This window comes from Enhydra lutris, unplaced genomic scaffold, assembly GCF_002288905.1.
Source record: "Enhydra lutris kenyoni isolate GAN:26980312 unplaced genomic scaffold, ASM228890v2 scaffoldscaffold34, whole genome shotgun sequence".
NCBI lineage: Eukaryota > Metazoa > Chordata > Mammalia > Carnivora > Mustelidae > Enhydra > Enhydra lutris.
Window position 1 is genome coordinate 19739845 of NW_019154118.1, and position 25211 is coordinate 19765055.

Sequence of the window (25211 nt, forward strand, 5' to 3'; positions counted from 1 at the left end):
TCCATAGAATTTCTGGACTTTGCTGCCACCTTGTGGACAGACTTCAGAACGACAAGGTTGTGGTTCCCTTTGGCCAGAGATTGACATCCCATTCCAGGCCTTAGGCTAGATCTTTCTAAGATTTGAGGGTGGGGTTCTCCCAGACACGCGGAAGTGAATCCCCAGGTCCCCACAGTCCCCACTGTCATACGCATGGTGTGTCTCTCTGCTAACAGTTTCGTTCTCTTTGCAGGCAGTGACACGGTGGAGTGGAATGGGAGAGACCTAGTCAGGATCAGATTAGGTGTATGAGTCTTCCCAGAGCAGGAATTCAAAGCTGTGGTTTTGAGGAGGAACTTGGTGCAGAGGAGCTGGGAATGTGCGGGCTGAGGGAGGGGGACAGTAATGGGAGTAAAAGAGACGCAAAGGTATGGGCACAGAGGTCTGAATCCAGCCTGGTGGGAACAGGAACTTGAGCTCCCACTGGCCTTATGATGAGCAACCAGCTCACCTCGCCCTGCCCGTCTCTGAAATGGGGACGGACGAGAAGGACAAAGGCCTCATCTCCAGTTTCCCTGGGGAGAGCTCTACCCATGCAGACCATGATGTGAGGAGACGGAGGAAGAGCTGAGAGTGCCATGAGCCACCTCTCAACTCCAGCCTCGTGCTTTCCCGGGTTTCTCCCCATGTTGGGGGCACAGCGCCCATGATACCAATAGGCCAGGTGCTAATATGATCCCCACTTTGCAGAGGAGAAAATGGAGGCATAGAGGAGTTCCCGTCCCAGTTTCACAGCGGGCGTGTGATGGGGGCAAAGTCACGAGTCTGTGGCTACTACCCTGAGCACCCACAGTGCCCCCAATAACTATGTTGCAGAAAGGAATGGGACTGGCCGGTGCAGGCATTGGGCTCCTCCAACTAGAGCTCTGACAGGGAAAACTGAGGCAGATCTTTCAGCCCTGGTCTGTCCCTTCCCAACCTAGGTACAGGGCTCTTTCTTTCAAGGCTGCTCAAAAATTAGATTCTGTTCTTTCCCTTTCAGACTCCCAATCTAATCCGTGTCAAGGTGATTATCAGGAAGTTCTTGCTACAGTCTAACCTCACACTTCTTCCAGCAGGTCAAGTCCATTTATAAAGTCCCAGAGAGAAGAGAGAGAAGAAGGGGCTGTGTTTCAGAGAGGGGTATTCTTGGTCTCTAAACCACGGTATAATTCTCTAACCATGACAGTCAGGGCTGGCCAATCACAAGCATTAATGGGAGAGCTTAAATTATAGAGGACCAAGTTAGCGAAAAGAAAAGAAAAAAAAAAAAAAAAACCCACCCAACTCCCAGCCACTGGGACTTGCAGCTGATAGGTAATTATCTGCTGTTTGTGCGCAGTTAGGGCTCCCTGGCCCTGACTGGTCAGGACGGACAGTGTGGGCCAGGGGGCAGGGGGCAAGGAGTTGGTGTTGGGTCAAGACAATTGTGGGGGGCCCATCCAGACCCTTCTCTACTTCTTCCCCTCTCTTCCACCCCTCCACTCCCCTCTAATCAGAGAGGAGCTGCCCTCTTTGCCCACCACCCCTCCCCAAACACTTGGAGGAGAGAGGGAGTGATTAGCATGGGGCATTGTCCCCGGATAATGGGCCCCAGCTGCCGCTTGAAAGCAGAGACAAAGCGCCTGTGGCCGCTCCACGTGCATTATCCCCTCGTTAAATCTCTGTTATTAGATTAGATTCAAAATGTATTGATTCAGAGGCTGAGGGGAGGTGGGGGGAGGGAGGAAAAGCTGGCTGGTGATTGCTGAACCCCACCCCTCCCCAGGCTCCCTCTGCCTTCACCCCACCGGGGAACTTTCCCTCTCTCCTGTTCTCTTAGAGAAATCTCCCGTATCCTGACTCTGAGCCCAGCTCCTCTCCCTGGACTGTCCTGGAAACCAAGGGAGGTCTACTTGGTGTCAGGAGGCCTGAGGCTACTAAGCCCAGGTTGCTACTGACCTGGCGGAAAGGCAGCCTCCCCAGTGGGATGGTGTCAGCGGGCTCCGCCCCTCAAGCAGCACGAATCCAGCCACAAATCCAGAGGGCTGGGAGGGTTCATGCTGGCCACTTTCAAGACCTTCAGTGGGATCTTTGGCACAGACATGACAGGTTTGGAAAACAGGGTGAGTGGGAAAAGAAGGTGAGAGCAAAAGTCTTGTGGGTGGCGAGGGAAGGCCGCAGGAGAGGAGTGGAGTGAAGACAGAGAACCAGCAAGCTTCTCAGAAACACTTCCAAAGACATAGGTGGTTTCTGGTTTTCTCATGAGAGGCAAAGAGCTGAATCAGCAGGAGGAAGGAAGGGAGCAGGTTCTGGGAGACAGAACAGGTGGGAAGGAAATTCTGGTGTTCTCATATCCCAGACAGGGTAAAGGTCTCCTTGGGAGAAGATCAAGATCAGTATTGACGGACGAGAGGTAGTACACTGGGGGTTCTCTGGCCCTGGGCCTCAGTTTCCTGTCCCTGGGCAGCACAGTTTTAGGATGCTGGATCGATGAGCTGATTGGCTGTGGCTAGTGGGGCAGAAGATGTTACACGGGGCGGCTCATTCTCAAGGTGGTTAATTGGCTGCCTCAATGTTGGGCTCTGTTGCCCCATTGATTGTGGGTGAAGGGTGGGGAGGGGGGAGATGAGGAATCGATAGGTTGATTAGTGTCTTACCAGCTCTCTGGTCAGACACTTCGTCAATAGCCACCCACTTACTGACCAGTGGTGCATCGACAGTACTGGACTGTCCACCTTTCTCTCTGGCCCGAGGCATAAGAATCAGCTGATGGCAGGAACCAGCCCCAGCAAATCCTAGTGGAGTGGGGCAACTTTTGCTCCCAAGACCAGGCTCCAAGTATGAGCTTCCAACACCATCCCGAAAGAGCCCAGTCTCTGCTCAGTGGGAGGCAAGAGCTGTGATGCAGCCAATCCCCAGCCCCCACAGTCTCCTGCTCTTTGCTGGAGGTCCCTGATATCCACCCCAAAACAAAACAAAGATAAATTTAAATCCCTAATTAACAGCAAAGGTACATATGTCTGGGGTGGAAATAACAGGTGAAACTTCATTCTCAATTTGCCCTTAGGAACGAGCAACCAGTTAAATAATATTTAATTAGTTCATTTTGCATGTTGGGGAACATAGGGAGAAGCTGAGAGAAGTTAAAACAGATTAAGTTCCCTTCCACAGTCTGCAGGCTCTCCCAGTCTTGAAGCTCCCGAGGGCCCAAGGTCTGGCATCCTCCTAGCCTCCCAGGATGGTCTACACTAGAACTGCACTTTGGGATCATGAGAAGGTATAAGTTCAGGTGTTCCATACTGAAACCCTCATGACTGGCCAGCCCAGAACATTCATCCCAGACACTCCTCCTTTGGGGTCCTTTCCCTTTAGACTGGCAGGTTCAATCCCTCTCCCCCATGTCTTCCTCTGAGCGACAGGTAGCCTAAGGGCTGGAAAGAGAAAGGGTGGACCAGAGAAAGAGTCAAGCAAACATTGTGACACTCAGGTCACTCTTGCCGGATTCTAGCATTCCTCTCCTCTGAACACTTGTCAGATGATGGAGTGAGGGAATCATAGAGTTGCGGCTCTCCTCAGCATGTCTTGTAAACCCTGGTGTTTAGGAGAGGGGCCAGGATATGAGACGTAACACCAAAGACCTTGCACCCAACTCTGCCTCTCTCAACGGTCCTGCTTTTGGGTGAATGTGCCCAGAGCTGGCTGTGGAGAGTTCCCAAAAGAGATAGTTAAACTCAAGTCTTGGCTTTCCTCCATCTTCCAAAGACCAAGACCAGCGAGTGCTGGCCGTGGTGCTGATGTCCCTGCCTCCACCGTGGGATCCGCTAGCAGGGAGAGCGTTTGCTCCCAGCTTCGCCCAGAGACCAGGAGCCAGGAATGGTAACAGGACCCTGAGGACACTTCCAGCATCTTCCTAGGGGTTAACAGAACCGACCTTCTGGCTCCTCACCTTTCCATTGCTAAGTGGTGGTGGTCCTTATCCTCCCACCTTGGATTCTACCTCCTACTGTGTCTCCTTACAGCCCCTGTTTGGTCAACTCCTGATTCACTGGGGGCAGGAAGCACCCAACAACTGAAACCATGCCTCTACCTCCTTCCCACCAGTAACTTTAAACTTCTTCTTCCCCCCCACCCAGCTGCTGACAAAGCGTTAAGAAGTGAGTCTAGGGGGGCGCCTGGGTGGCTCAGTGGGTTAAGCCTCTGCCTTTGGCTCAGGTCATGATCTCAGGGTTCTGGGATCGAGCCCTGCATCAGGCTCTCTGCTCAGCAGGGAGCCTGCTTCCCCCCCACCCCCTGCCTGCCTCTCTGCCTACTTGTGATCTCTGTCTGTCAAAGAAATAAATAAAATCTTAAAAAAAAAAAAAAGTAAGTCTAGGCCTTCACTGTATTCTGTTGCTCCCTCTGCCCACACCCCCTCCTTTTTTCCCTCCCCATGCCTCCCCCCGGGTCATCTGACATAACATGAGTGCTCTGGGAAGTGGCCACAGGTGAGGTGAGGAAGGAGCTATTAAGGTCGGGTCAGCCTCAGGAGGTGCTGTCAGCCCTGTGTGGTAGAGAGCTGGTTTGCCTCGAATCTAAAACCAAGGTTGAGGGAGATGGGCTGAAGTCCAAAGTGCCGTATGCAGGGAGGGGACAAGGGGAAACCGAGGCTTGAGGCATAGATGAATAGAATGAAGGCAGGGGATGCCTGGGTTGGTCCTGATCTATGGCAGCATGTTTTAAAGCCATAGTAAGTTGGGGGTGGGAGGCGGGGGTGGAAGGGTCTTGAACGCCAAGCGTTCTGGGGAAGTCTCAGCCCTGGTTCAGAGTTGCTGAGACACACTGGCTTTGGACAGGGTCTCGAAGACGTCTGTGGCTCCCTCTGGGCCCTGCACCCCATCCCTTTTCTCGCCAGCGCCTGATGCCCCCGCACCCCTGCTGGGCCATGCCCACTCAAGAATACTGCCACACGGACCACAGAGTGATGAGGGTGATGCTGTAGGCCAGCACCGCCACCAGGTAGACGCGGAACAGCAGCCTGTCCAGCACGGAGCCCACGCGCAGCCACTCCCGGGCCACCTCTCGGCTCTCGTCCCTCTTCTCCAGGAAGCGCCTGATGGAGGCCAGCTCCTGCAGCAGCCCTTGAACTGCCAGCGAGGCCTCCCGCGGTGGTGGCGGGGGGCTGTCTCGGCCCCTTGGGGTCTTCTCCAAGTCCCAGGGGTCTCCCAAATGGCTGCAGTGGTTTCCGTCTGGAAAAAGGGTAGCGCATTGGCAAAGGAGGGAGCGTGAATACCATCCCTTCTGCTTCCGCGGTGGCTTGGAGAAATTGTTATGAACAATTTTGGACAGAAAGGCTATAGAGGTTAACTCACCTATTTGTGGACCCACCACGTGACTTAAACAAATACGGAAAGCAACACCGTAGGAGATGCTCGTGTACCCTCTCACTCACATCCTCCATCCTCCCCACAGGTCACCGAGATCGTGACTCTAGTGCTTATTTCTTCCCATGCACGTTTTTAAAGGCCTGGGCTTCCTCCAGCAATTTGGTGTTATTTCATTTGAGCCTCATAGCCCATGAGAGAGGCCGGGTAGGAGTGATAATTACTTGCACATTTTACAGGAAGGGGCTAAAGCTCACAGAGGGTAAGTGAGGAGCCTGTGGTCACACCCAGGGCGTCATTTAAATGTGAGGCCACCAAGGCCTAAGGCATCTGGGCTGTGAATCCACGGCCCTCGCCGGTAGGCCATGCTGTCCTCTTCTCCTCGACTCCAACCCAAGGCCTTCTGCACCAGGAAATCTGCCTCCAGCCATGGCCACCTTGCAGGCGAGCAGATAAGCTGGGCATGAGGCTGGTGTACCAGAGCATCCATTCATGGTGAGGTAGTCTTAGGTTAGCCACATACCGTCTGTAAAAGGCCTAGGTCTTGCCAGAAGGGAGGACAAAAGCGGGTGCAGTGGTTAGGAATACCAGCTTGGCAGCCGATGGGCCTGTGTTCCGCTCAGTTCCACCAGTTCCTGGTGCTATGACTTAAGGGCAAGCTATTTGACCGTAAGCCTCTGTTTCCTCATTTGACAAATGAGGATGGGAACGCTATTAGGGGGCCTGAGGATGGCCTATGGTGGTGCACAGAAGATACTCATGCCTGGCCCAAAGCGCTCGACAAATACATCAGTGAGCCACAGCGAACCCCACCCACCACCACCAGGTAGTGTCTGTAACGATGTCTCAGGGAAAACTAATGCCACAGTCCATGTCCCCAGCATCCCATCTCTCTGTCTCATAGGCGTTTGAAATTCAAAGGGGCCTGGTCTCTAAGCTGATGGAATGCAGGAGTTTTGGCAATCCTGCTGCAGACCTCGCCCTGCTGGGGAAGAAGTCCCGTTGCTATCTGAGCAGCACGCATTTGCCCCCTGTTAGGGCCCATCTCAGAGAAGGGCTCTTCTCAACCCCGGAATTTCAGCTCCCAATGTGCTCTGCCCCTGGAACTCCTTCCTTCTCCCTACCCATCCCCAGGATGACGAGAGGAGGTGAAGGTGTGGAAAGGGTCCCGCTGATGCCTGCATCTGAACTCCGCTGCCTTCCCATGAGGCCGGGGATGGGGGGTCATGCGCAGGACAGTACCCACTTCTGAGGCCCTGCCCAGACCCTGGCATATCCCGCCGCGGCAGCCAGAGGCTCTCCACCAAGTCCCCAGGCCCAGGCCCCTGTGTGGGAACCCCCCTCCTTCTCTCACCTGTGCAGTCATCAGTCTTGGTGGCTGGGGAGGTGGCTAGGGGCCTTCGAGAAGCCGGCTGCTCCCCTAGGCAAAGGAGAAGCGCCACCCGCTCCAGAACCAGGTGCCGTAGCCAGGCGGGCACGGGCTGCTGCAAGTCCTGCTTGTGCACCAGCCGCACAATGAAGATGGTCTCAGCCAGGCTCATCACCAGCAATGCCATGCACACGATGAAGTAGACTCCTGCGCACATGGGGCGGGGTGGGGACACACAGCGCAGGTGGGAGGGGGCTGGTTTCTCGGTTCCTCGGCCACTGCCCGCTTGCCCCAGGGGGGCCTTACCAATGAGGGGAGTGCCAATGGCTGTGGCCGGCAGCGTGTCCGACACGATGATGAGGAAGACGGAGTAGCCCAGGAGGAGCGTGATCTTGAAGGAGACCCTCTCACCGCTGTCTGGAGGCAGGTAGAAGCCCACGATGTCCATGAGCATGAGGAAGATACTGGGCAGCAGCAGGCTGACCGCATAGAACAGGGGTCGCCGGCGGATGACCACCTAAGACGAGGACGGGAGCTGTGGGGGAAGGCTGAGGCAGACGGGCTCTGAGCCCCAGAACCGCCAGCCCCTCCCAGACCCCCTTGCTTTGTGAGCTTCTGGGCCAGACTGCTGAGAGAGGAGACTGGGCCGACCTCACATTCTGTCTCCGGATAGAGGCCTATGGCGGCCAAGGAGCAGTAAGGGACAGCTTACTCCCCACCTACTTCCCTAAAGTTCCAAGGCATGAGTGTGACCCTTGGGCTAGGAAAAGGGCTGCAGAGCTTCTCCCCTCCACCCCCCACCCCATGCCTCCTGGAGTCCACGTGGGTCTGAACACCCCCAGCTCCGGTGGTCGTCCCCCTGTGCCCGCCCCAGTCCCACTCACGTAGAACTTCATTTCTGCGTAATGGCTGCTGTCCTCCATACTGAACTCCCGGAACTGGGTCAGCACCCCCAGAAGCTCCCACTCGCCCTGGTTCATGAAGACGGTCTTGTCGAGCTTCACCTTTTCCGGCAGACGCCACAGGGAGATGTTGATGTCCTGGACTGAGAGGGAAGAAAGCAAGCCGGCTCTGGAGGCTGCAGACCCTGGGATGCGACTTAGCTCAAATGAGGTAACAGTGCACACGGTACCCACCTGGGGTGGGGGTGTGGTAGCAGTAGCGAGGTGGGGTGACAGTAGCGAGGGGAGCGACGGTGTGCATGAAAACACACAGTGAAATGCAAAGAACCAGAACCAGACAAATGACTTATTAGAAAGCCCCCCTCTCCCCCTCCCTATCTCCTTCTCTGTCTCCCCCCACTGCACATACCCCTTCCAATCCTTCTATGTTTCCATTAGGGTTACCTACTTATGAAATGAACAAAAATCAACATTCTTCACCTTCCCCGATAGAGTTGCCTGCCCTTAAACATGATCTAAGTTTCTCAGTCAGGTTAAGCATCTAGGTCTTGATTTCAGCTCATGCCATGGTCTCAGGGTCCTGAGATTGAGCCCCACATCCATGCCGAGCATGGAGCCTGCTTAAGATTCCTTCTCTCCCTCTCCCTTGTCCCCCATCCCCACTCATGCATGTGCACTTTCTCTCTCAAGAAGAAAGAAAGAGAGAGAGAGAGGGAAAGAAAGGAAGAATAAAGGAGAACTAGGGAAATCAGTGAAACCTTCACTTAGAGAATAGCAGTTCTACTTGTCTGCATCCCTGCTGGAGAAACAGGTACATCCTAGAAGGCAGGGAGTGTCCATTACAGCAACATACGAGGAGAGGTATGTGTCCATCAATGAGGAAGAGGCTTACTAAACTACAATGCCTTCAAACCCCAGGCTACCCCATAGCAGACATTTATGAGAAACATGTAAATAGGCACTAACTCAGAAAAACGTCCAAGACCTCTCACAGAGTGCAAAGAACCAGGTAGTAGTAGCATAAATGATGCATTTCGTAAAATGAAAGTATGTGAAATAAATTTCATGGGCTTTCCACAGATGTGTCTGCCCATGTATAGGCCAAGCACAGAGAAGGATCTGGAAGAATGTGCCATATGAAGCTTATACTTATAAGAGCTGTGCCGTCCTGGTGTGGGGAGTTTCTGGGGAAGAGTCTGGGACTAAAGGTAGGTAGAGGTCAAAAGTCTAAGATTATTTGTAATTCTGGTTTTTGCCCAAGGAAGTTGCGTGTTACCTTTGTAATGTACAGTTAATGTGATAAAATCAGAAGCGAGGATGCCTTTCTGCAGGAGTGTGACACTCTCCTCACTGGGGTTTACTGAGCCCCTGGCATTCACCCACTAAATAAAAGAGGCCGAGCCCCTTCTTTTGTGCCAGGCACTGTCCTGGGGACACATCGTTGGGTCAAAAATCGTGGTCCTGCCCTCTCTGGGTTTCTCTCTGCTGGAGAAGCAGACTTTGAACAAGTACCTACGTATGCAATGGAAGTGGGGGGAACAGAGTGCTCTAGAACTGGGCAAGGGGGGACCTTGTCTGGGGATGAGCCCGCTTTCCCTGAGGCACTGGGCTGCTGCTGGGTTTGGGTGAGCAGGGGGCTTGACCGCACCAGGAGGGGTTTGGGTCAGGAGTGGGGCGGGAAGGGGAGCAGGAGATGGAGGGGGAGGAGGCAGGGGGCCCAGGAGAGGACGCAGCCTGGGATAAAGGGAGAGAACAAGGGGCTTCGGGGCCTGGAAAGGAAGGCAGCAGGGCTGGAGCTGAACTCAGAGGAGTGTGCACTGGGTTGAGGATGCTGTAGTGAGTCAAGCGCAGGCCCTGCGGGCCAGGTGAAGGATTCTGTCTCAGGAGTCCCAGGAAGCCACTCAGGCTTTTAAGCTAGAGCTGGGACAAGGTCCGATTTGCATTTTAATAAGTTCTCGCCATTTGCTATGGGGAGCACGGATTGGAGGGGGACTGGCTAGGAGATTATTGCAGAAGGCTTGGGGGGCGTGCAGTCAGCGGAGAAGACAAGTGAGGGACACTTAGGGCCACGTCCTGCCCTGGCCTTACTGAGTGTCCTGCTGAAAGTTTACACAGCCTCATTGGACCCTGGAGACAACTGAGGGAGCAGAAAGGGCAAGCGCGGAGCCCTGTCTGGAGGAAGAGGCCAGGCTCAGCGGCATTAAGAAAAGAATCAGGTTTTGTTAATGGGAGAAGATATTTGCAAATGACATATCGGATAAAGGGCTAGTGTCCAAAATCTATAAAGAACTTAGCAAACTCAACACCCAAAGAACAAATAATCCAATCAAGAAATGGGCAGAGGACATGAACAGACATTTCTGCAAAGAAGACATCCAGATGGCCAACAGACACATGAAAAAGTGCTCCACATCACTCGGCATCAGGGAAATACAAATCAAAACCACAATGAGATACCACCTCACACCAGTCAGAATGGCTAAAATTAACAAGTCAGGAAATGACAGATGCTGGCGAGGATGCGGAGAAAGGGGAACCCTCCTACACTGTTGGTGGGAATGCAAGCTGGTGCAACCACTCTGGAAAACAGCATGGAGGTTCCTCAAAATGTTGAAAATAGAACTACCCTATGACCCAGCAATTGCACTGCTGGGTATTTACCCTAAAGATACAAACGTAGTGATCCGAAGGGGCACGTGCACCCGAATGTTTATAGCAGCAATGTCTACAATAGCCAAACTATGGAAAGAACCTAGATGTCCATCAACAGATGAATGGATAAAGAAGATGTGGTATATATACACAATGGAATACTATGCAGCCATCAAAAGAAATGAAATCTTGCCATTTGTGACGACGTGGATGGAACCAGAGGGTATCATGCTTAGCGAAATAAGTCAATCGGAGAAAGACAACTATCATATGATCTCCCTGATATGAGGGAGAGGAGATGCAACATGGGGGGTTAAGGGGGTAGGAGAAGAGTAAATGAAACAAGATGGGATTGGGAGGGAGACAAACCATAAGTGACTCTTAATCCCACCAAACCAACTCGGGGGGTAGGGGGGGGGGGGGTGTTGGGGGGGTGGGATTATGGACATTGGGGAGGGTATGTGCTATGGTGAGTGCTGTGAAGTGTGTAAACCTGGCGATTCACAGACCTGTACCCCTGGGGATAAAAATATATTATATGTTTATAAAAAAATAAAATTAAAAAAAAAAAAAAAGAAGCAGGAAGTGATTTGGATAAAGGAGAGCGCCTCCTAGGGGCTGCCCCCTCCGCCATGCCCTGCCCCCTCCTGGAGCCCCATGCGGCACTCACTGGTGTGCAACCAGCTGGTGAAGGTCAGGGAGCAGTTCTGCACGTCGAAGGGGAAGTTGTAGATGTCGAGGCTACAGGCGGTCATCACCTGAAGGGGCTTGTAGTTCTGGACCTCGCCGTGATGCCCAACGTACACGTACGGGATACTTGGAGACTTCCCCACGTCCACACTGGCCAGGGAAGAGGGTCCGTTTGGGGGTTCAAGAAGCAGGTCAAGCTCTGGGAGTCTGAAGGTCTCTGAGCCACCCAGCAGGGATAGAAATTCAGGAAGGGTCTGGGCAGCAGGACAACCTGCCCAGTTGCCTTCTCATCTCTTCTAGGCTTTCTTACCTGCCATTGTCAGGGTTACCTTCCAAGCAGGAGAGGGCATTTCTCCTTCATTCCCTTGGCAACCTCGCCACAAAAGGCAGGCAGGGAATCCATGTACCTCACAGCCACTGGCTCTAACACACATGCCCAGTTGTCCCTATGCCACCACCCCCAGCCGGGCAGAGCTTAGTCCCAGGAGTTGGCTCAGTGGCAATGGGCGGTCTCAGCAGGGAAGCAGGACCTCGGGTTCCATCCTGACCCGGGCTTCCCTTTGCTCCCCATCCCTAGTAGTCCTTTGGACATGAGAATGATCTTGCCTGGAGGAGAATCAACTAGAGAAATCATGGAGAAGAAATGAGGCAAGGTGGAAAGTTCTGCAAGACTTAGCCCTACTCTCTCAGCAGATCCCCAACCCCTAGGCTCTCCCAAGTGGCCACTGTGGCACGGAATGGCCTGAGCTGGGCGTCCCGAGCCTGTAACCTCCTGTGGAATAAGGCTGAGAAATCAAGATTCAGGCTGCTTCACAGTTTAACTGGAGACCCAGCCAGCAACTGGGATCCCTGCAGCCTGAGCTGTGCAGGTCATGGGGCTCCAGGTCAGCTGCCTTCCCTGAGAAACAGAGTGAGTGGGACCCCAGGCATCGGACAACACAGTGCCTACTGAGTGGAACGCTACTGGCCCTGGACCCCTTCCTCCTTCCATCTGTCTCCCCAGCCCTCTCCATGCTCTAGCACTCAGAAGCCCAGGCAGCAGAGCCTGAAGGAGCCTGAAGGACGGAGGGAACGGATGTTAGCTGGGGGCCGCATGAGACAGTGTTCAGCCGTTGGTAATAAAGGATGGGGGTACCCACTTCTCACTGGGGGCACAAGCTGGAGCCAACCAGTCATTGCACGACTTGAAAGGTCGGAGCCTCTACGGCTCCAAATCACCCTGTGACCAAGGTGGTGACCCCTGCGGCACTTCACCCCTTTTGGTAATGCAGCTGCCCCTCATTCAGCTACTGTTAACAGTGGGGATTCATTCCTCAGCTTCCCCTCGCCAGGAAGGGGGCCCTCGGACCAAGAAGAGCAAAGTTTCAACATCAGGCATAGAAAAAGGAGTTTTAAAAAAGAAAAGAGAAAACAAACCAACCACAAAGGGGAGTTGGGGCCCAAGGCAATTCCTACAGTCACCTGACAATTCTGCAAGCCTGGGTGGGACCTCTCCTGCCGTGCAGAGTCGTGTCCCCACGCCCTGTCCCTCCCCAGCCCCGGAGGCACCGGGCAGCCCAGGACTGGGTGACAGCACTCACAACTCATTGATGAGAATGTCTGGGACCCAGATGTTGTCGGTGGGGATGGACAGCTTGGTGATGTTGTCAAAGTCCTCGGGGTTCCACTGGAGAAACTCGTCAGTCCAGTACTAGAGGAGGAGTGGGGATGGTCACAGGAAGCCCCCTCCATCTTGGGTGGGGGGGGACATCCGCAACTCGGGGTGATGTCACCGCTCAGGGGGAATCTGGGTATTGGTGTCCCCGATCACCTGGCAGTACCCAAGAGCCCCCCACCTCTGTGCTCACACACTCCCCGCATGCAGGTATGACCCAGGCATATGAAGCTTTGCCCAGGGAAGGCATGCGGCCATTTCTCCTGTTTGAACAGCCCAGCTGCCAACTGCGGGATCTTAGACAGATAGCCTCTTGGGTCTTGGTCTGCTCACGTGTAAACTGAGGTAATAACACGCACCTCACAGGTTAGAGATGGTTACTGTTAAATTTGGATCAATGCATTGCTCACCATCCTGTCGGAATGACTGATCTAAAATGTCAACTTAATTGTGTCACTCCCTCGCTTAGAACTCTAGTCGCCAACTTTGCCCTTGGGATAGAGTTCGACCTCACGGCCTACAATGGGCCGCATCGTCCGACCCCCCAGCATTCTCTCTAGCCTCGTGAATTCTGCCTCTCTGTAGCTTCTCACCTCCGGCCACGGGAGGTGAACGCCCCACATCTCTTCTTACCCACGCTCCCACACCGCAACCCCCGTCTTCACCCCTGAGGGAGGTCTTCCTCGTCCCTCCAGACTTTACCAATGCATCTGTCTGCTCCCTTCTGCAGGAACCTTCCAGGACCCCACAGCCCAGGTGGGGTGTTTAGGTGCCTCCTCTGCTCCCGTGGTTGGCCTCTTGTTCTTGCTGCATTCACGGGTCTGTCCATGTGTGGAGGCCCCCTAGACTGTGAGCTCACTGTGGGCAGGGCCTGAGTCTAGTCTGCGTCTCTGATTCTGGCCCCTTAGCATAGTCTCTGGAAGACGAGAGGTTGGTGTCCCCTTGCTGCTGGGCAGACAAGTGACCCTGAGGTCCAGCGGTGGGACCTAAGCCCGAGGTCCCAGGAAAGGAGCTCCAGGCTGCCTTTTTGGGCTGGGCCCTTTCCCTTGACACAGGTGTGCTCCACAGTGAGATCTCTGTGAGGCTGAGGGGCGCCGTCGGACGGGAATCTGCACTCCCGCGTCTTCCTCCACCCGTCTCTCTGCCCCATGAGCAGCTGGTAGTGGTGTATGCGCATGAGGAGAGGGAAGGATTTCACTGAGACCGTCCTGTGCCAGGCGTGCCCCCAGACAGAGCCTCTCTCACGTTTGACCTCTAGGAACCGGCCCCGTCCTCCTGCCCATGCTCTCCAGCCACTGGGGTTCCCTCTGGCTCTCACGTCCACCCCCCAGCTCAGGGGCTGCCCGAGCAGACCAGCCCGCGGACAGCAGCCTGCGCTGTTGGCCTCCCTCCCCGCCGGCTCCCCACAAACGTGCTGTAAAGGCCTCAGAGAGTTTCCACCAGCTCTGGAGCGACGTGGGTCAGAAACTGAGTGGGGAGGTGGCTGAGGGGGTGAGGACTCGGTGGATGGAGTCACCCCCTGCCAATCGCCCAATTTGGTTGTCATTGCATCTGGCGTAATAGAAGGAAGAACTTTCTAGCAAAGAGAGTTGTCTGAAAGTGCAGTTGCTGCCCACTGAGCTCCCAGTCACTATAGATAGTCCATCAACAGTGGCTGGGCAAGTTGTTGTTTGAGATGCTATGAAAATCCCCAGAAACCAGAGGGGTCTGGAGGATTCCTCCTCCACTGACAGACACGCTTCCTTCCACTGCCAGTCCTGAGATGAGAGGAGCCCAGACTCCTGGGCCTCAAGAGTCTGCTTCCTAACCTCTTCCCTCCCTCTCCCTCATCAAGGCCTCTGAGATTCCTGATTCCTTTGAGATGGAGGAATCCTTCCTGGCAGGGGAAGCCCAGATCTCAGGACATGGGGGTGGGCGCGCGGTTGGTCGCTCACCTGCCGGTACCAGATGTAGGTGGTCAGAACCTGGTTCTTCTCATCCTGTGAAGGGAAAGGGAGCTCAGCTTTGGTGGCCCTGGGGGTGGGCGTCCGCCCTGCACCCACACCCCAACAGGAGCTGCTACTTTGTGTCCCTAGTCCTTTGGGAAGTGAGAGTGAAGGAAAGGGGAAACGGAGCCAGCCAGGAAGAGGTGGTCTTTTACTAGACACATCTAGAAAGAAATACAACCAATTCTTTAAAAATTTCACATATATATACACATTCATATATATATATTTCATATACATATACACTTTCATATATATATGAAAGTATATATATTTCATATGTATATACACTTTCATATATATATGAAAGTGTATATATATATCTTCTACTATTTTCTATTGTTATGCATATTATAGATATGTATACATCTCTTATATTACATCTAGTTTACGTATATAATATACATAACATAGAGATAAGAGGAGACCTATAGACAATATCTTCTCTCTGTTACATGTTTTTACGTATCTGTATGCCTATATGTCTGGATCTGTATCTCCCTCCTGTCCTGGTGTGCCGGCAACAGGGACAAGACTGCATCGAGAACAAGATTCATCACTGGTTTCGGATTCATTCTGCAACAACGCTTCAGCAACACCTGCCGTGTGTGGGGGCCCACGTAACACAGCTTGGGCCTGGAGAGGAACAGGGCAGTTTGAAGCCTCACAGCACTCACATGGAGACGTGGTGACCGTGACACACTGAGTGGAAAGTGGGTCTCTAGCCATAAGGGTAGGGAGAAGCAGCCACACAGGTGACCCCGTTTTCTGGTTTGGGCAGCTGGGCAGGTGTTGGGTGACATCGTCTGTCCTGACACGGGTTTGTGCCAGGTCGCAGGTACTCTGGGTCCTTGAATGGCCACTGTACTGCCCAGGGGGTGACTTGGCCTTCCATGGTCTCCCACCCCTAAAGGTCTACCTCCGAGCGGGGCAGTTTGGGGCCCAGCGCTCACCACGCTGAGGATGGCATAGATAATGACGTCGATGGCCACGGTGGTGGGCTTCCTCCAGTCCCGCACGGGCCGCACGCCCTTCTCGTAGTTGGCCATAAGGTGATCTGACAGCCTCAGCAGAGCTGGCCTGGAGGTGTTCTGGGCCTGGAGGCGCCTCCAGTGCCTGGCTGGGGAGAACAGTTCACAGTGGGCCTCAGAGCCTGAGGCTTCCCCCAGTTCTCTTGCCTTGGTTTGAAAGCTGTTAAGAGGGAAATGTCTCCACTATTTCCATCTCAGATCCCCAGGTCTGCCCACTGACTGAAATTCCCATGATTAAACATTTTGTCTCCAGAGGTAAACAGATCTGAAGCTATTGTCTCCTCAGGGTGACAGGTACGCTCCTGTGTGTGAGGGGGCCGCTCGCCAGGCTGCAGAGACCGGAGCCGCAAGACAGGTGAGGTCTAGGGAGGCCAAGGGCTGAGGAAGGCTGAGAGCAGGTACAAGCTCAGAGGCGGTGGGCCTGTGGGGATGGCGAGGGGCCCTGGGGGACCAGGGAGGAGTGGCCCCAGGACATGGTACTGGGGCTACATGAGGAAAGGCAGCTCAAAGCACACAATCTCTCAGCCCCAAGGTCCACATGAGGGTTTGCCTCGGTGTCTGCCCTTGGCTCCCTGACCCCAGCCTGCTACTGACGAGGACAGAAGGGAGCCATTCCAGGAATGCTGACGTTCTTTTCCCTTCCTGCAGAATCCCCCCTCTCAGCCGCAAACACACGCTCCTGGGGGCGGGTTGGGCCGGACTCCTTCAGAGGCGTCCTGCTCTGCTCTGTGGGCAGATCTGGTGAAGATAGGAAGAGGGTTAGGTGTGGGGTGAACAGGAAGTGGGGAGAAACCGAGTTGTCCCCAGAGCCCGAGGCCTAGAGGGACCAGAGAGTGGTGAGAAAACCCAACTCCTAGGCCTCTCCCCATTCTATGGGGGTTTCATGTGTACCTGTCATTCCTCTGGGAAATAGCAGAAGAATTTCCTGAGAGATGCCAAGAAGTATGAAGGTGAAAGGCACAGGGGAGAGAAGGGGAAGGCCCCAGAGGGCCAGGGTGTGGGCTGTGAGAGGACGAGCAGGGTGCCACCTGGGTCGTTGCCCCGGCAGGTGCCTCTCCCTGTCCTTTCCCTGATAAACTCTCCGTTTCCCTCGGAATGACAGAGAAGAGCAGAGAGAGGCGGGAGGCCAGAGACCATTTATTGAGTGTCTCCTGTGGGATAATCTCAGGGAACATATTATTCAATTCGATCTCGAGCAGCCCCCGGGGGTGGCTATCATGACAGCATCGTTTACAGAGAAGAATCCCCAAGGCTCAGAAAGGTGGGTCCTGTGCCCGCGAGTGGAGGAAAAGAGATTCAAATCCCAGTCTCTGTGTGTCTTACCAGACAGGGCCCCGCAGGACTCGGGGCGAAAAGCCGTTGCTGGAAGGGACAATACTTCTCTTCAGCCAGGGAAGCCCCAGACCAGGGTCTTGACAAGCAGCCTGGGGCGTTTGTCCCTCTGAACTTCCCCAGGGACAGCTCAGGAGAGGAAACCCATCGCGTATTTAAGCTCTTCCTATCTGTCCAGCCCCGAGACGGGCATCCTAACTGTGCTCCAGCCCCAGCTCCGTCCTAGCTCTGGATGGGGAGATGACCTTCTGGAATGGGGAACCGATATTGTTTGTAGCCAAAGGAAACCGATCCTTTGGTGACCCCAACATCTTTTATCCTGGGAAGGCAGGAAAGGGTGGGTGGGGGAATGAGAAAAATTTGGTGTCGCTGGAGTTTCGCTCTGGAAGGGAAGTTTGGGAAAGGAGGCCCAGGGAACCCATGCAGTAAGACTAGGGAAGTGGAGGAAAGTGGAGGAAAGATGGCTATGTTTGCTCTGGTCCCCACTCTGTTGCGAAGGCGCTGTGTGACCTTGAGTGAATGACCGCCCCTCTCTGGACCCCTGCATTCCCACTGACAACTAGAAGGGGTAGACTGCCTCAGCTCCAGGGAAACTTGCGGATGTCATTCCATGAATCTAGGGCAGGGCAAAGGACAGAGAAGCCCCTCTCTGGTAGCTGTGTGCCAGGCTGCTGCTGGGTCCCTCTCAGCAGGCCCGGCGCCCCACCCACGCTCAACCGCCCCAACTTTGGAGGTGGACCCCAGTCCCTTAAACTCCTCTCATGCTCCTGCGGCATGATCCCTGACCCTCCTGCAGCAGCACCCGCCCCAAAACCCTGCTTCCCTCAAGCCCTGGAGGAATCAAGCGCCCCCGCCCATGTCTGCAGGGGTCAGCAAGTCGTATGGGCACGACCGGTCCCCTTACCTTCTCCCTGTGCCAGAAGCGTGGGCAGAAGCAAGGCCAGCAGTGCCTGTGGCACCCACAACAGCATGGTGAGCTCTCCTGGGTGTGGGATGCTGGGCGTGAGCCCGGGGTCAGTCGTGCCAGGGCGCAGCCTGCCTGCACGCTCCCAGCCTCGTGTGTCCCAGCCCGCCTGCCTCTCGGGGCCACTTCCCACACCTTCTGAGGCTGCTGCCTCATGGAGCCCCGCCGCTGGGGTTGGGCGGCCGCCAGGTTTTCCTGCAATCAGTTCTTCTGCTGGATCAGGTTTCAGGGCGGGAGGGAAGGAGAGGGAGCCAGTGAGAAAGGAGCCCGCCCAGCTGATGTCATGGGGCCGGCCTTGGGCCACCCAGCCAGCCAGGTGGTCTGGCCAAATTCCCCAAGGAGTAACTGGGAGTAACTTCAGGAGCCCCCCCGAAGGAGGGTGCGTCTGTCTGCTGGGAGGTGCTCGGGCTCCTGCCTTCATTTACGTCCAGTGTGGTTTGATAGCATGGGGCCGAGGCAGGGAGAGGTGAGGTGGTGGGAGTAGGGAGGGGAGGGACCAGGCTGTGGGAGCAGGAAGGCTATTCTTTTACACCACGGGGTGGGGGGGGACGAGAGCCCCTAGCCAAGCAGGTGACCGGGCATCTCTGTGGACAGAGGAAGGTTAGTCCATGTCTGCTCTTTTGTCCTTATTGAAGTATTTATCTACTTTTTTCACCTAAATATGTAAATTTAAATATTTAAGTAGCAATACATATATGTATCTGTAGTTTATACTATGCAAATATATTAATATATTTAATATGTACAATAATATGTTATTAAAATATAATAGTAACACCTGCTTATTATAGAAAAATATGAAGAAAAATTAAAAATCATCCGTGGGCTTCCTTACTACCCAGACACAGCCCCTGTTAATATTTTCCTGTGTACTGCCCTATTATTTTCTTCTGTGATCTGTATGCAGCGAAGTACATATACCAAGCACTTAACTTTGCACCCCACTCCTTTCTTTGCTTAATATCAATTCATGAGCATTCTCAACACTTACCTTTGAAATGTTTTCCTCGAAGAAGTGTTTCTCTTTCCTTTGTAAATTGAATAGGAAACGATCTACCCCTCAGATCCCCAACTGTGTGCCCACAAAATTGTCTGAGAAGAGTATCGCTGTGAGTTGGAGTGAATCCCACTCCCACATCACCATTTGGAGTAGAAGCGGACATTTCCACCTCGAGCGCGTTCAAAGCACAATGCACTTGTATTCAGATTGTGGCAACCCTCAGTCGCAGAACATTTTTATGCCTTTCACTTTTTTTTCCAGTTGAGTTTAAGTGTGGCATAAGCTGGGAAACCTGGAGGAAGGAGTTTTCTGAATTGCAATTAAGTTAAAAAAAAAATCACCTTGGGCAGGGATGAGTCCTTTTTGGCTCTGTCTGGATATTTCCCCTTATTCATGCACAGGATGGAATCTGCATTTGGCATTATACCTTTCAACCAATGGCGTCCCTGTCCCTTCATATGGCTCTGAGCCAGAGTCTGGTCCTGGAATGTTCAGTCAAGCTCAAGGAGGCTGGGCTACACTTCTCTTAAGTCACATGCTTCCTCACTGCACAACTCAGAAAAACCAGGAAAATCATCTCCAGGATTTCCTTTTAGAGGAATGAAGATGGGGGCAAGTGGAAGGAGAAAATAGGCACCCCCAAACTTCTAAGGAATTTAGAGAGCCAGACCCCGCCACCCCAGAATGAACGCATCCAGACTCCCAGCTTGACAACTGGAGAAGGCAAGGCAAGAACCAGGCTGCCCCCAGGCCTCCAGGCTGAGGTCTTGAAGGGGCTCCAAATTAGGAGGGGCACTTGTGGACCCCTAAATGCATCCTGGGGCCCAGCATCTGGAGTGATACACAAAGATTCTTAGGCTCAAGCTCACCTCCGTCTTTGGCCACTGCCACTTAGAAATCTGCTGCAAATTTCTAGAAGGACTTTTCGTTTTGCTGTGCATTATAAAACCTGCATATAGCATTATACCATTCCCTGATGGGGTGTCTTCGTATGGGCATTACCAGGTTCAGTGCTTAGCAGTAACCCATTTGGAGGTTCATCCTTCTAGAATAAACAATACTTAGCTGTCCCCTTGCATGCCCTAACTACTGCCCCAATGCCCCATCTTGTCCTCCCTGAGGTTCCCTGTGTGCACTCACGAGGCACTCCCTCGTCTCTTGCTCCCAGCTGAGACCAGTGTAGCCTGGAGCCCACGCCTGCCACAGAGCCAAGTCATCTGGAGACAGAGAGCAGGAAGGAGCCTCTGGCCCTGAACCTGTTGAGTGAGGTGCAGAACCAAGGCAGGGTGCGAAGAAGCAGAAGGTAAGACTACAGGAAAAGGGAGATCTGGAGAAGGAGAAGGGAGAGAAGCAAAAAATAAAAGGAAGATGAGAAAAAGAGAACATTGGCAGGAAACTGAGAAAGAAAAGGAAGCTAGGAGTAGAAGATCAGGAGTAAAGGAGACGCAAAGAGGGACGCAGAAGGAGGAAGAGAAGGCTGCAGGAGAGGCTGAGCTGGGAAGCGGGGGGCGGGGGGACGTGGACTGAATGGGGCTGACCCTCGATACTGTTGGGGGACGTGTGCCGAGACCCGTGCAGGGGCAGCGAGAAAGCCTGGAGGCCCCGTGCTCTGAGCCCGAAGCCTTCGTTTCTGCGCTGAGCTCCTGGAATCCTCTGGGACTGCCCAAATGAGCTGGGGGTGGGGTGGGGGGAGCGGATGTCTCGATACAGTGTGTGCATTAGAGAATTAGCTCCCTAGGTAATGGGATTAGAGCGAGCCGGGCAGGCCGAGGCCTGGAACGGAGATGTATTGCCTGTGTGCCTCTCGGATGTGGCTGCAACGAAGCTTCCCCTGAAGAAATTTCCTATTAATGGATGTGACGGCGCAACAGACAGGGGCAGCTGGAGCTGAGGCCAGTGGCGGGGTGTAAATTGCCTCTGTCGAAACTGCGGAGTCACTTTTGTCCCTTTTAAACAAGATAGAAATTAGTGCGAGGCCTCGATGAACTCTCCTTGGCCAGTGGGGACAAGGGACAGGCAAGAGGGCCGGCTAATTTGATTCTGAGCTCTGGCTGCAGACGGCTGGGCTCCTCCCAGGGAGCGGAGGCAGACACGCGGATGGCAGCGGTCCAACGTGGGGACTGAGAAGCCCCAAGAATGCAGGACCTGTAGCCCAGGGCCCTCCGTTGTGCTCCCAACACCGTGGCAAGCAAGACCGGGCTCACACATGTGCGTGGGGCTTTCCAGAAGTCAATCAGCCTGGGTCTAAACCCTGGAAAGAGCTCTGTGTCATCAGGTGGTTACGAGCCCAGGCTCATGCCGGCACACACTGCCCTACCCCTTACCACATGGCTTGCTCCCATTTTTCAGGTGAAAATACAGAATCCAGAGGGCCTCCGTGACCTGCCTCAGTTCCCACAGCCAGTTATGGACAGAGCGGGGATCCTGTAGGCTCCTGGCTCCAGCCTTTCCAAGACAGCCGTGTCTCAAATCTTCTGTAAATTTTACTGGTCTTTAAAACTTTTAACACCAAAGAGCCTGACCTTTTAGAACCTATAAACTTAAAAAAATTTTCTGCAACCTGGAGTCCCATCTGGCCCCTCGAGGCGCCCGCCTGCTAGGGAAGGGCTGGTCTTGCTTTCCTTGGTGTCCCATCACGTCCCAGCATGACTTTTTCTCTGTCCAGGCCCTGGTCCTTGGAGTGGCCTGTTCTGCCCCACTCCACCAACCATCCCTGCCATTTTCCAAGCTCGCTGTGTGCTAGGCACTGTGCTAAACACGTTATCGTATTTCGCCTCTATTTCCTATGAAGAAGATCTTACGACTCTCACATTGCAGATGAGGAAATTAAGGCACAGGAAAGTTTACCAACCTTTGTGGAATTATGTAGCTGATAAATGGAGGGTGAGACATTTGGTCCTGCAAACTCAAAAACCTGGGCCCACCTCACGTCACGGAGTTCCAGAACATTCTGCAGGCTTGAGACCCAGGCTAACTGGACTCTGGATCCAATCCCAGGTACAGATGGGGGTCCCCACACCTCCTTGATTGCTCTGATTGAAAGGGCAGGCTCATTGGGCTGGCTCCATCCACATAAGCCTGTGAATTAAAGATATTTTTATTAGAGAGTAGTCATGAGTAAGAATACATGATAAGTTTATGGACCATTATGTTTGTTGTTTGCCCCGGGACAGAGTGGACTCAGAAATACTGCCCTTTACCATCTTGGCCCCAATAGAGTAGACCCTGTTTCTGCAAATGCTATGTTATGGGGCTTCACAGTAAATTTGGGACCATGAACCTCTGTAGTCCCTCCTCCTGGTAAGGAAGGGATGCTAGAATTTTTGGAGTGTAATAGTACTCTGTTGAGTCTGGGTGCATGGATATCCTTAAAAGGATGGGGTTTTTCTTGTCACCTGTCACCTGAGGAGGCCTTTTGTAGTCCTCCAAACACACAGGATGGGACTCCTGTAGGAAATGGCACAGTGGAGGTTTTTTTTCTCTGATTATTGACCTTAAAGGTCAAGGTGGCTGAGTTGTTTTAAGGTGCTCGTATGGCTACTCTCCCCACACAGACAGACAAGGAGTAGGAATGAAGAAACACAAGCAAGGGGCCTGTGAAGTTGTGCTGCTCCTTTGGGACCCTCTAAAGCACTGTGGGGACATGAGGAGGGATTTGGCGGGTCTGGGATAACCGAGCACTGTGAGCCCTATAAGACCAAGTGTTTCAGTCTGCAAAGACTCCTTTGCTTCCTTCCCCTGTCTCTTCCCTTAATATGTGTTAGTGTGGGAATTCTCAGCCTTGATCCATCACACTAAGCGGGGAGAAGGAAGGGGACTCTGTTCCTGATTAGGCCAGAATGCTGGCAGCAGCAATGGCCTGAGAGAGAAAACACCTGAGGAAAGTGAATTCTAAGGGTCTGTGATGGGTTGCTTGGCCCCACTGCCCCACCTGCCTGGAGACATTCCTGCTGCAAAACTCTGGAGATCTGGGACTTGTCTTCACAGGGGAGGTGGCCATCCTTCCCTCAGACCATGAGGGAATCATGGGCATGAGAAACAGCAGAGAGGAAGACCGGTCTTTCCTCTCCCCTCCCCTCCTTCCTGGCACAGGAGGGAGCAGTCTCACTCCAGGTCCTTACAAGGATCCAAGACCCAGATGCTCCAGCTTCTGGAGAACGTCTCCTTCCTATGCAATGAAGCTTCCCCTCGTACCTCTTTCCCCAAATCTCCATCAAATTCTGTTTGTTGGCCACAAACACACAGCTGACTCCAGGGTGGTCTCCAGGAAGAAAGTCACCAGGGAAGGTGCATCTAGAACCAGCAAGCTGGTAGCAAAGCCAGGCCTTAGTGTGGCTGGTGATGGGTCATTAGCCCAATGGTCACCCCAGAGCTGGACCTGGGGACAGAAGGTCATTTGGCTTAAATTTCTCTTTTTCCTGACTTCTAATTTCTCGAGAGGAAAGGATCAGAGAGGACTTTTGATCCATTCCCTGGCTTCTGGGAAGATAACAGTCTTAATATATTGTTATTAGTATTTTCCGAAAAGTTTACAAAGAAAGAAACCTCACAAGCCCCTTTGGGATTCTGAAGCAAAATCTCCTCTAATATTAAACTTTAATTGCACTTGGTACCATTTGGATCATTTCCTTTCATCCTGTAGAAATGAGTTCCATCTCCTATCCATTCTCTCCACTGTCTCCAAGAGGTGTGGAGAACACTGTGATCGTTTCTGGGCTTTTCCAGAGCCCAGCATGCGTGTTTTCCATGCATTTTCCTACACATTCTTTCACTCTGATGCTCACAAGAGCACGCTGGGGTAGGCGATGTGGCCCCCCACTCTGAGACATGCAGTGACCCGCCCGAGGTCACTCAGCTAACAGGTGGCCGAGCCTGGTTTCAGACCCTAAGCCCAGCAAGGGCAGCACAGGTGAAGACGGGATTCTCTCTTTTCTCCCTTCTCCCTCTTCCACTCGGGGAAGGAGCCAAGAGACTGTCGTGGTTGTTGTCTCAGCGGCCGTGAGATGTGGAACTGGGGATGGGGTGCGGGGGGAGGGAGACATTTTCTCTGTCTGCCTGTTATGCCTTTAAATTTTGTATTGTGTAAATATAACGTCTCTTAAAAAGAACAAAAAGCAAAACAACAAGTTGGGTTTTTGAAAGGAAGGCGAGGGAAGAATGGACTACAAGCCAGCTCTAGCCCTGGTTCCATCCTCAACTTCCTGGGTAGCCCCAGGCAAACCAGCGGAGCTCTCTGTGCCTCACTCGTATCACCTACCAAATGGGAACAAAGGAATAATTGCTCTCCCTACGAAGTCCACCTGTCTGCCAAATTCACAGACTCTTTTTGAGAATAATACAGTCCCAGAATCATGAATCTGGAAAGGGAAAGGCAATGCCAGCATTCCCTGGTTCAAATTACGCACGCCCCCTCCCAAGTATTCTGAGACCCGCTCCCTCTTCCCTAGCACACAATTACAAAATTTGTAATTCATGTGTCATGAGAAAAGCACAGACTCTGGAGTCAGACTTGACCTCAGATCTCGGTTGCTCAGCTTACCAGTCATAGGACGCTGGTTAAGACACCTGAAGCAGCTAACCTCAGTTTTCCCGAGTCCAAAGTGGGCATAAGCACATGTGTCCCCGCACAGGGCCATGAGGATTTGATGGGCTGAGCGAGGTAGGGAGGGAGTGTAACACCCCCACAATAACCTAGACTCAGAAGCTACTAGTTGTCTTCCCATTGCAAACAAAAGGGATCAATAGAATGAATAAACAAATGAAATAATGGCTTGTAAATACTTTATAAGAGTTAAATACAGCCACAGAGCCTGAAAGGGGTGGGTTGGGGGTAGCTTGCCCCGGGGGCCGCAGGGTGGAGCCTGGGAAGAGGGGAAGAAACTGGAAAGCGATAGCGTGTCTGTGAGCCCGGCTGCCATCATCCACCTCCAATGTCACCTTCTCAGCAAGACCTTCTCCGACCACCCTATCCAACATTACCTCTCACACACACGCCCTACAGTCCTTCTGCACGCTGTCTGTCACCATCTCACACCCCACATGCTCGGTTTGTGTATCTTGTTTATTATCTGTTCCCCCTACTGGACTGTGAGCTCCAAAAGGCGGGGATCTTCCCCGTCTCCGCTTTACGAAGGTATAACTGAGAAATAAAATTGTGCAAAGTGTGCAAAGCGGTGGTTGGATACACACATGCATTGTGAAATGATTACTGCAATCGAGTTGACGGGCATATCCACCTGCTCGCACAGTTATCTTCGCGTGCGTGTGAGAAG

At 53.2% G+C, this 25211-nt stretch overlaps 1 protein-coding gene across 1 annotated transcript; it reads right to left on the reverse strand.

Annotated features, from left to right (window-relative positions):
- Window positions 1-4927: 4927 nt before the first annotated feature.
- Window positions 4928-17952, reverse strand: LOC111153948 (5-hydroxytryptamine receptor 3A). Its single transcript, XM_022513295.1, has 9 exons — window positions 17880-17952; window positions 15566-15732; window positions 14562-14606; window positions 12554-12663; window positions 10954-11123; window positions 7614-7774; window positions 7036-7246; window positions 6715-6936; window positions 4928-5225 (listed from the first exon to the last, which is right to left on the reverse strand). The coding sequence occupies exons 1-9, from the start codon at window positions 17944-17946 to the stop codon at window positions 4930-4932; spliced, it is 1449 nt and encodes a 482-aa protein (XP_022369003.1). The 5' UTR covers window positions 17947-17952; the 3' UTR covers window positions 4928-4929.
- Between the last annotated feature and the right edge of the window lie 7259 nt (window positions 17953-25211).

What these genes read in the sequence shown, in the direction of transcription:
- LOC111153948 (XM_022513295.1), bottom strand. Translation starts at nt 17,946, where the DNA reads ATGCTGTTGTGGGTGCCACAGGCACTGCTGGCCTTGCTTCTGCCCACG. An exon ending in GCTTCTGGCACAGGGAGAAG is followed by an intron (nt 15,733 to 17,879) that starts GTAAGGGGACCG and finishes TGTTCTCCCCAG; the next exon opens with CCAGGCACTGGAGGCGCCTC. An exon ending in CATTGGCACTCCCCTCATTG is followed by an intron (nt 6,937 to 7,035) that starts GTAAGGCCCCCC and finishes CCATGTGCGCAG; the next exon opens with GAGTCTACTTCATCGTGTGC.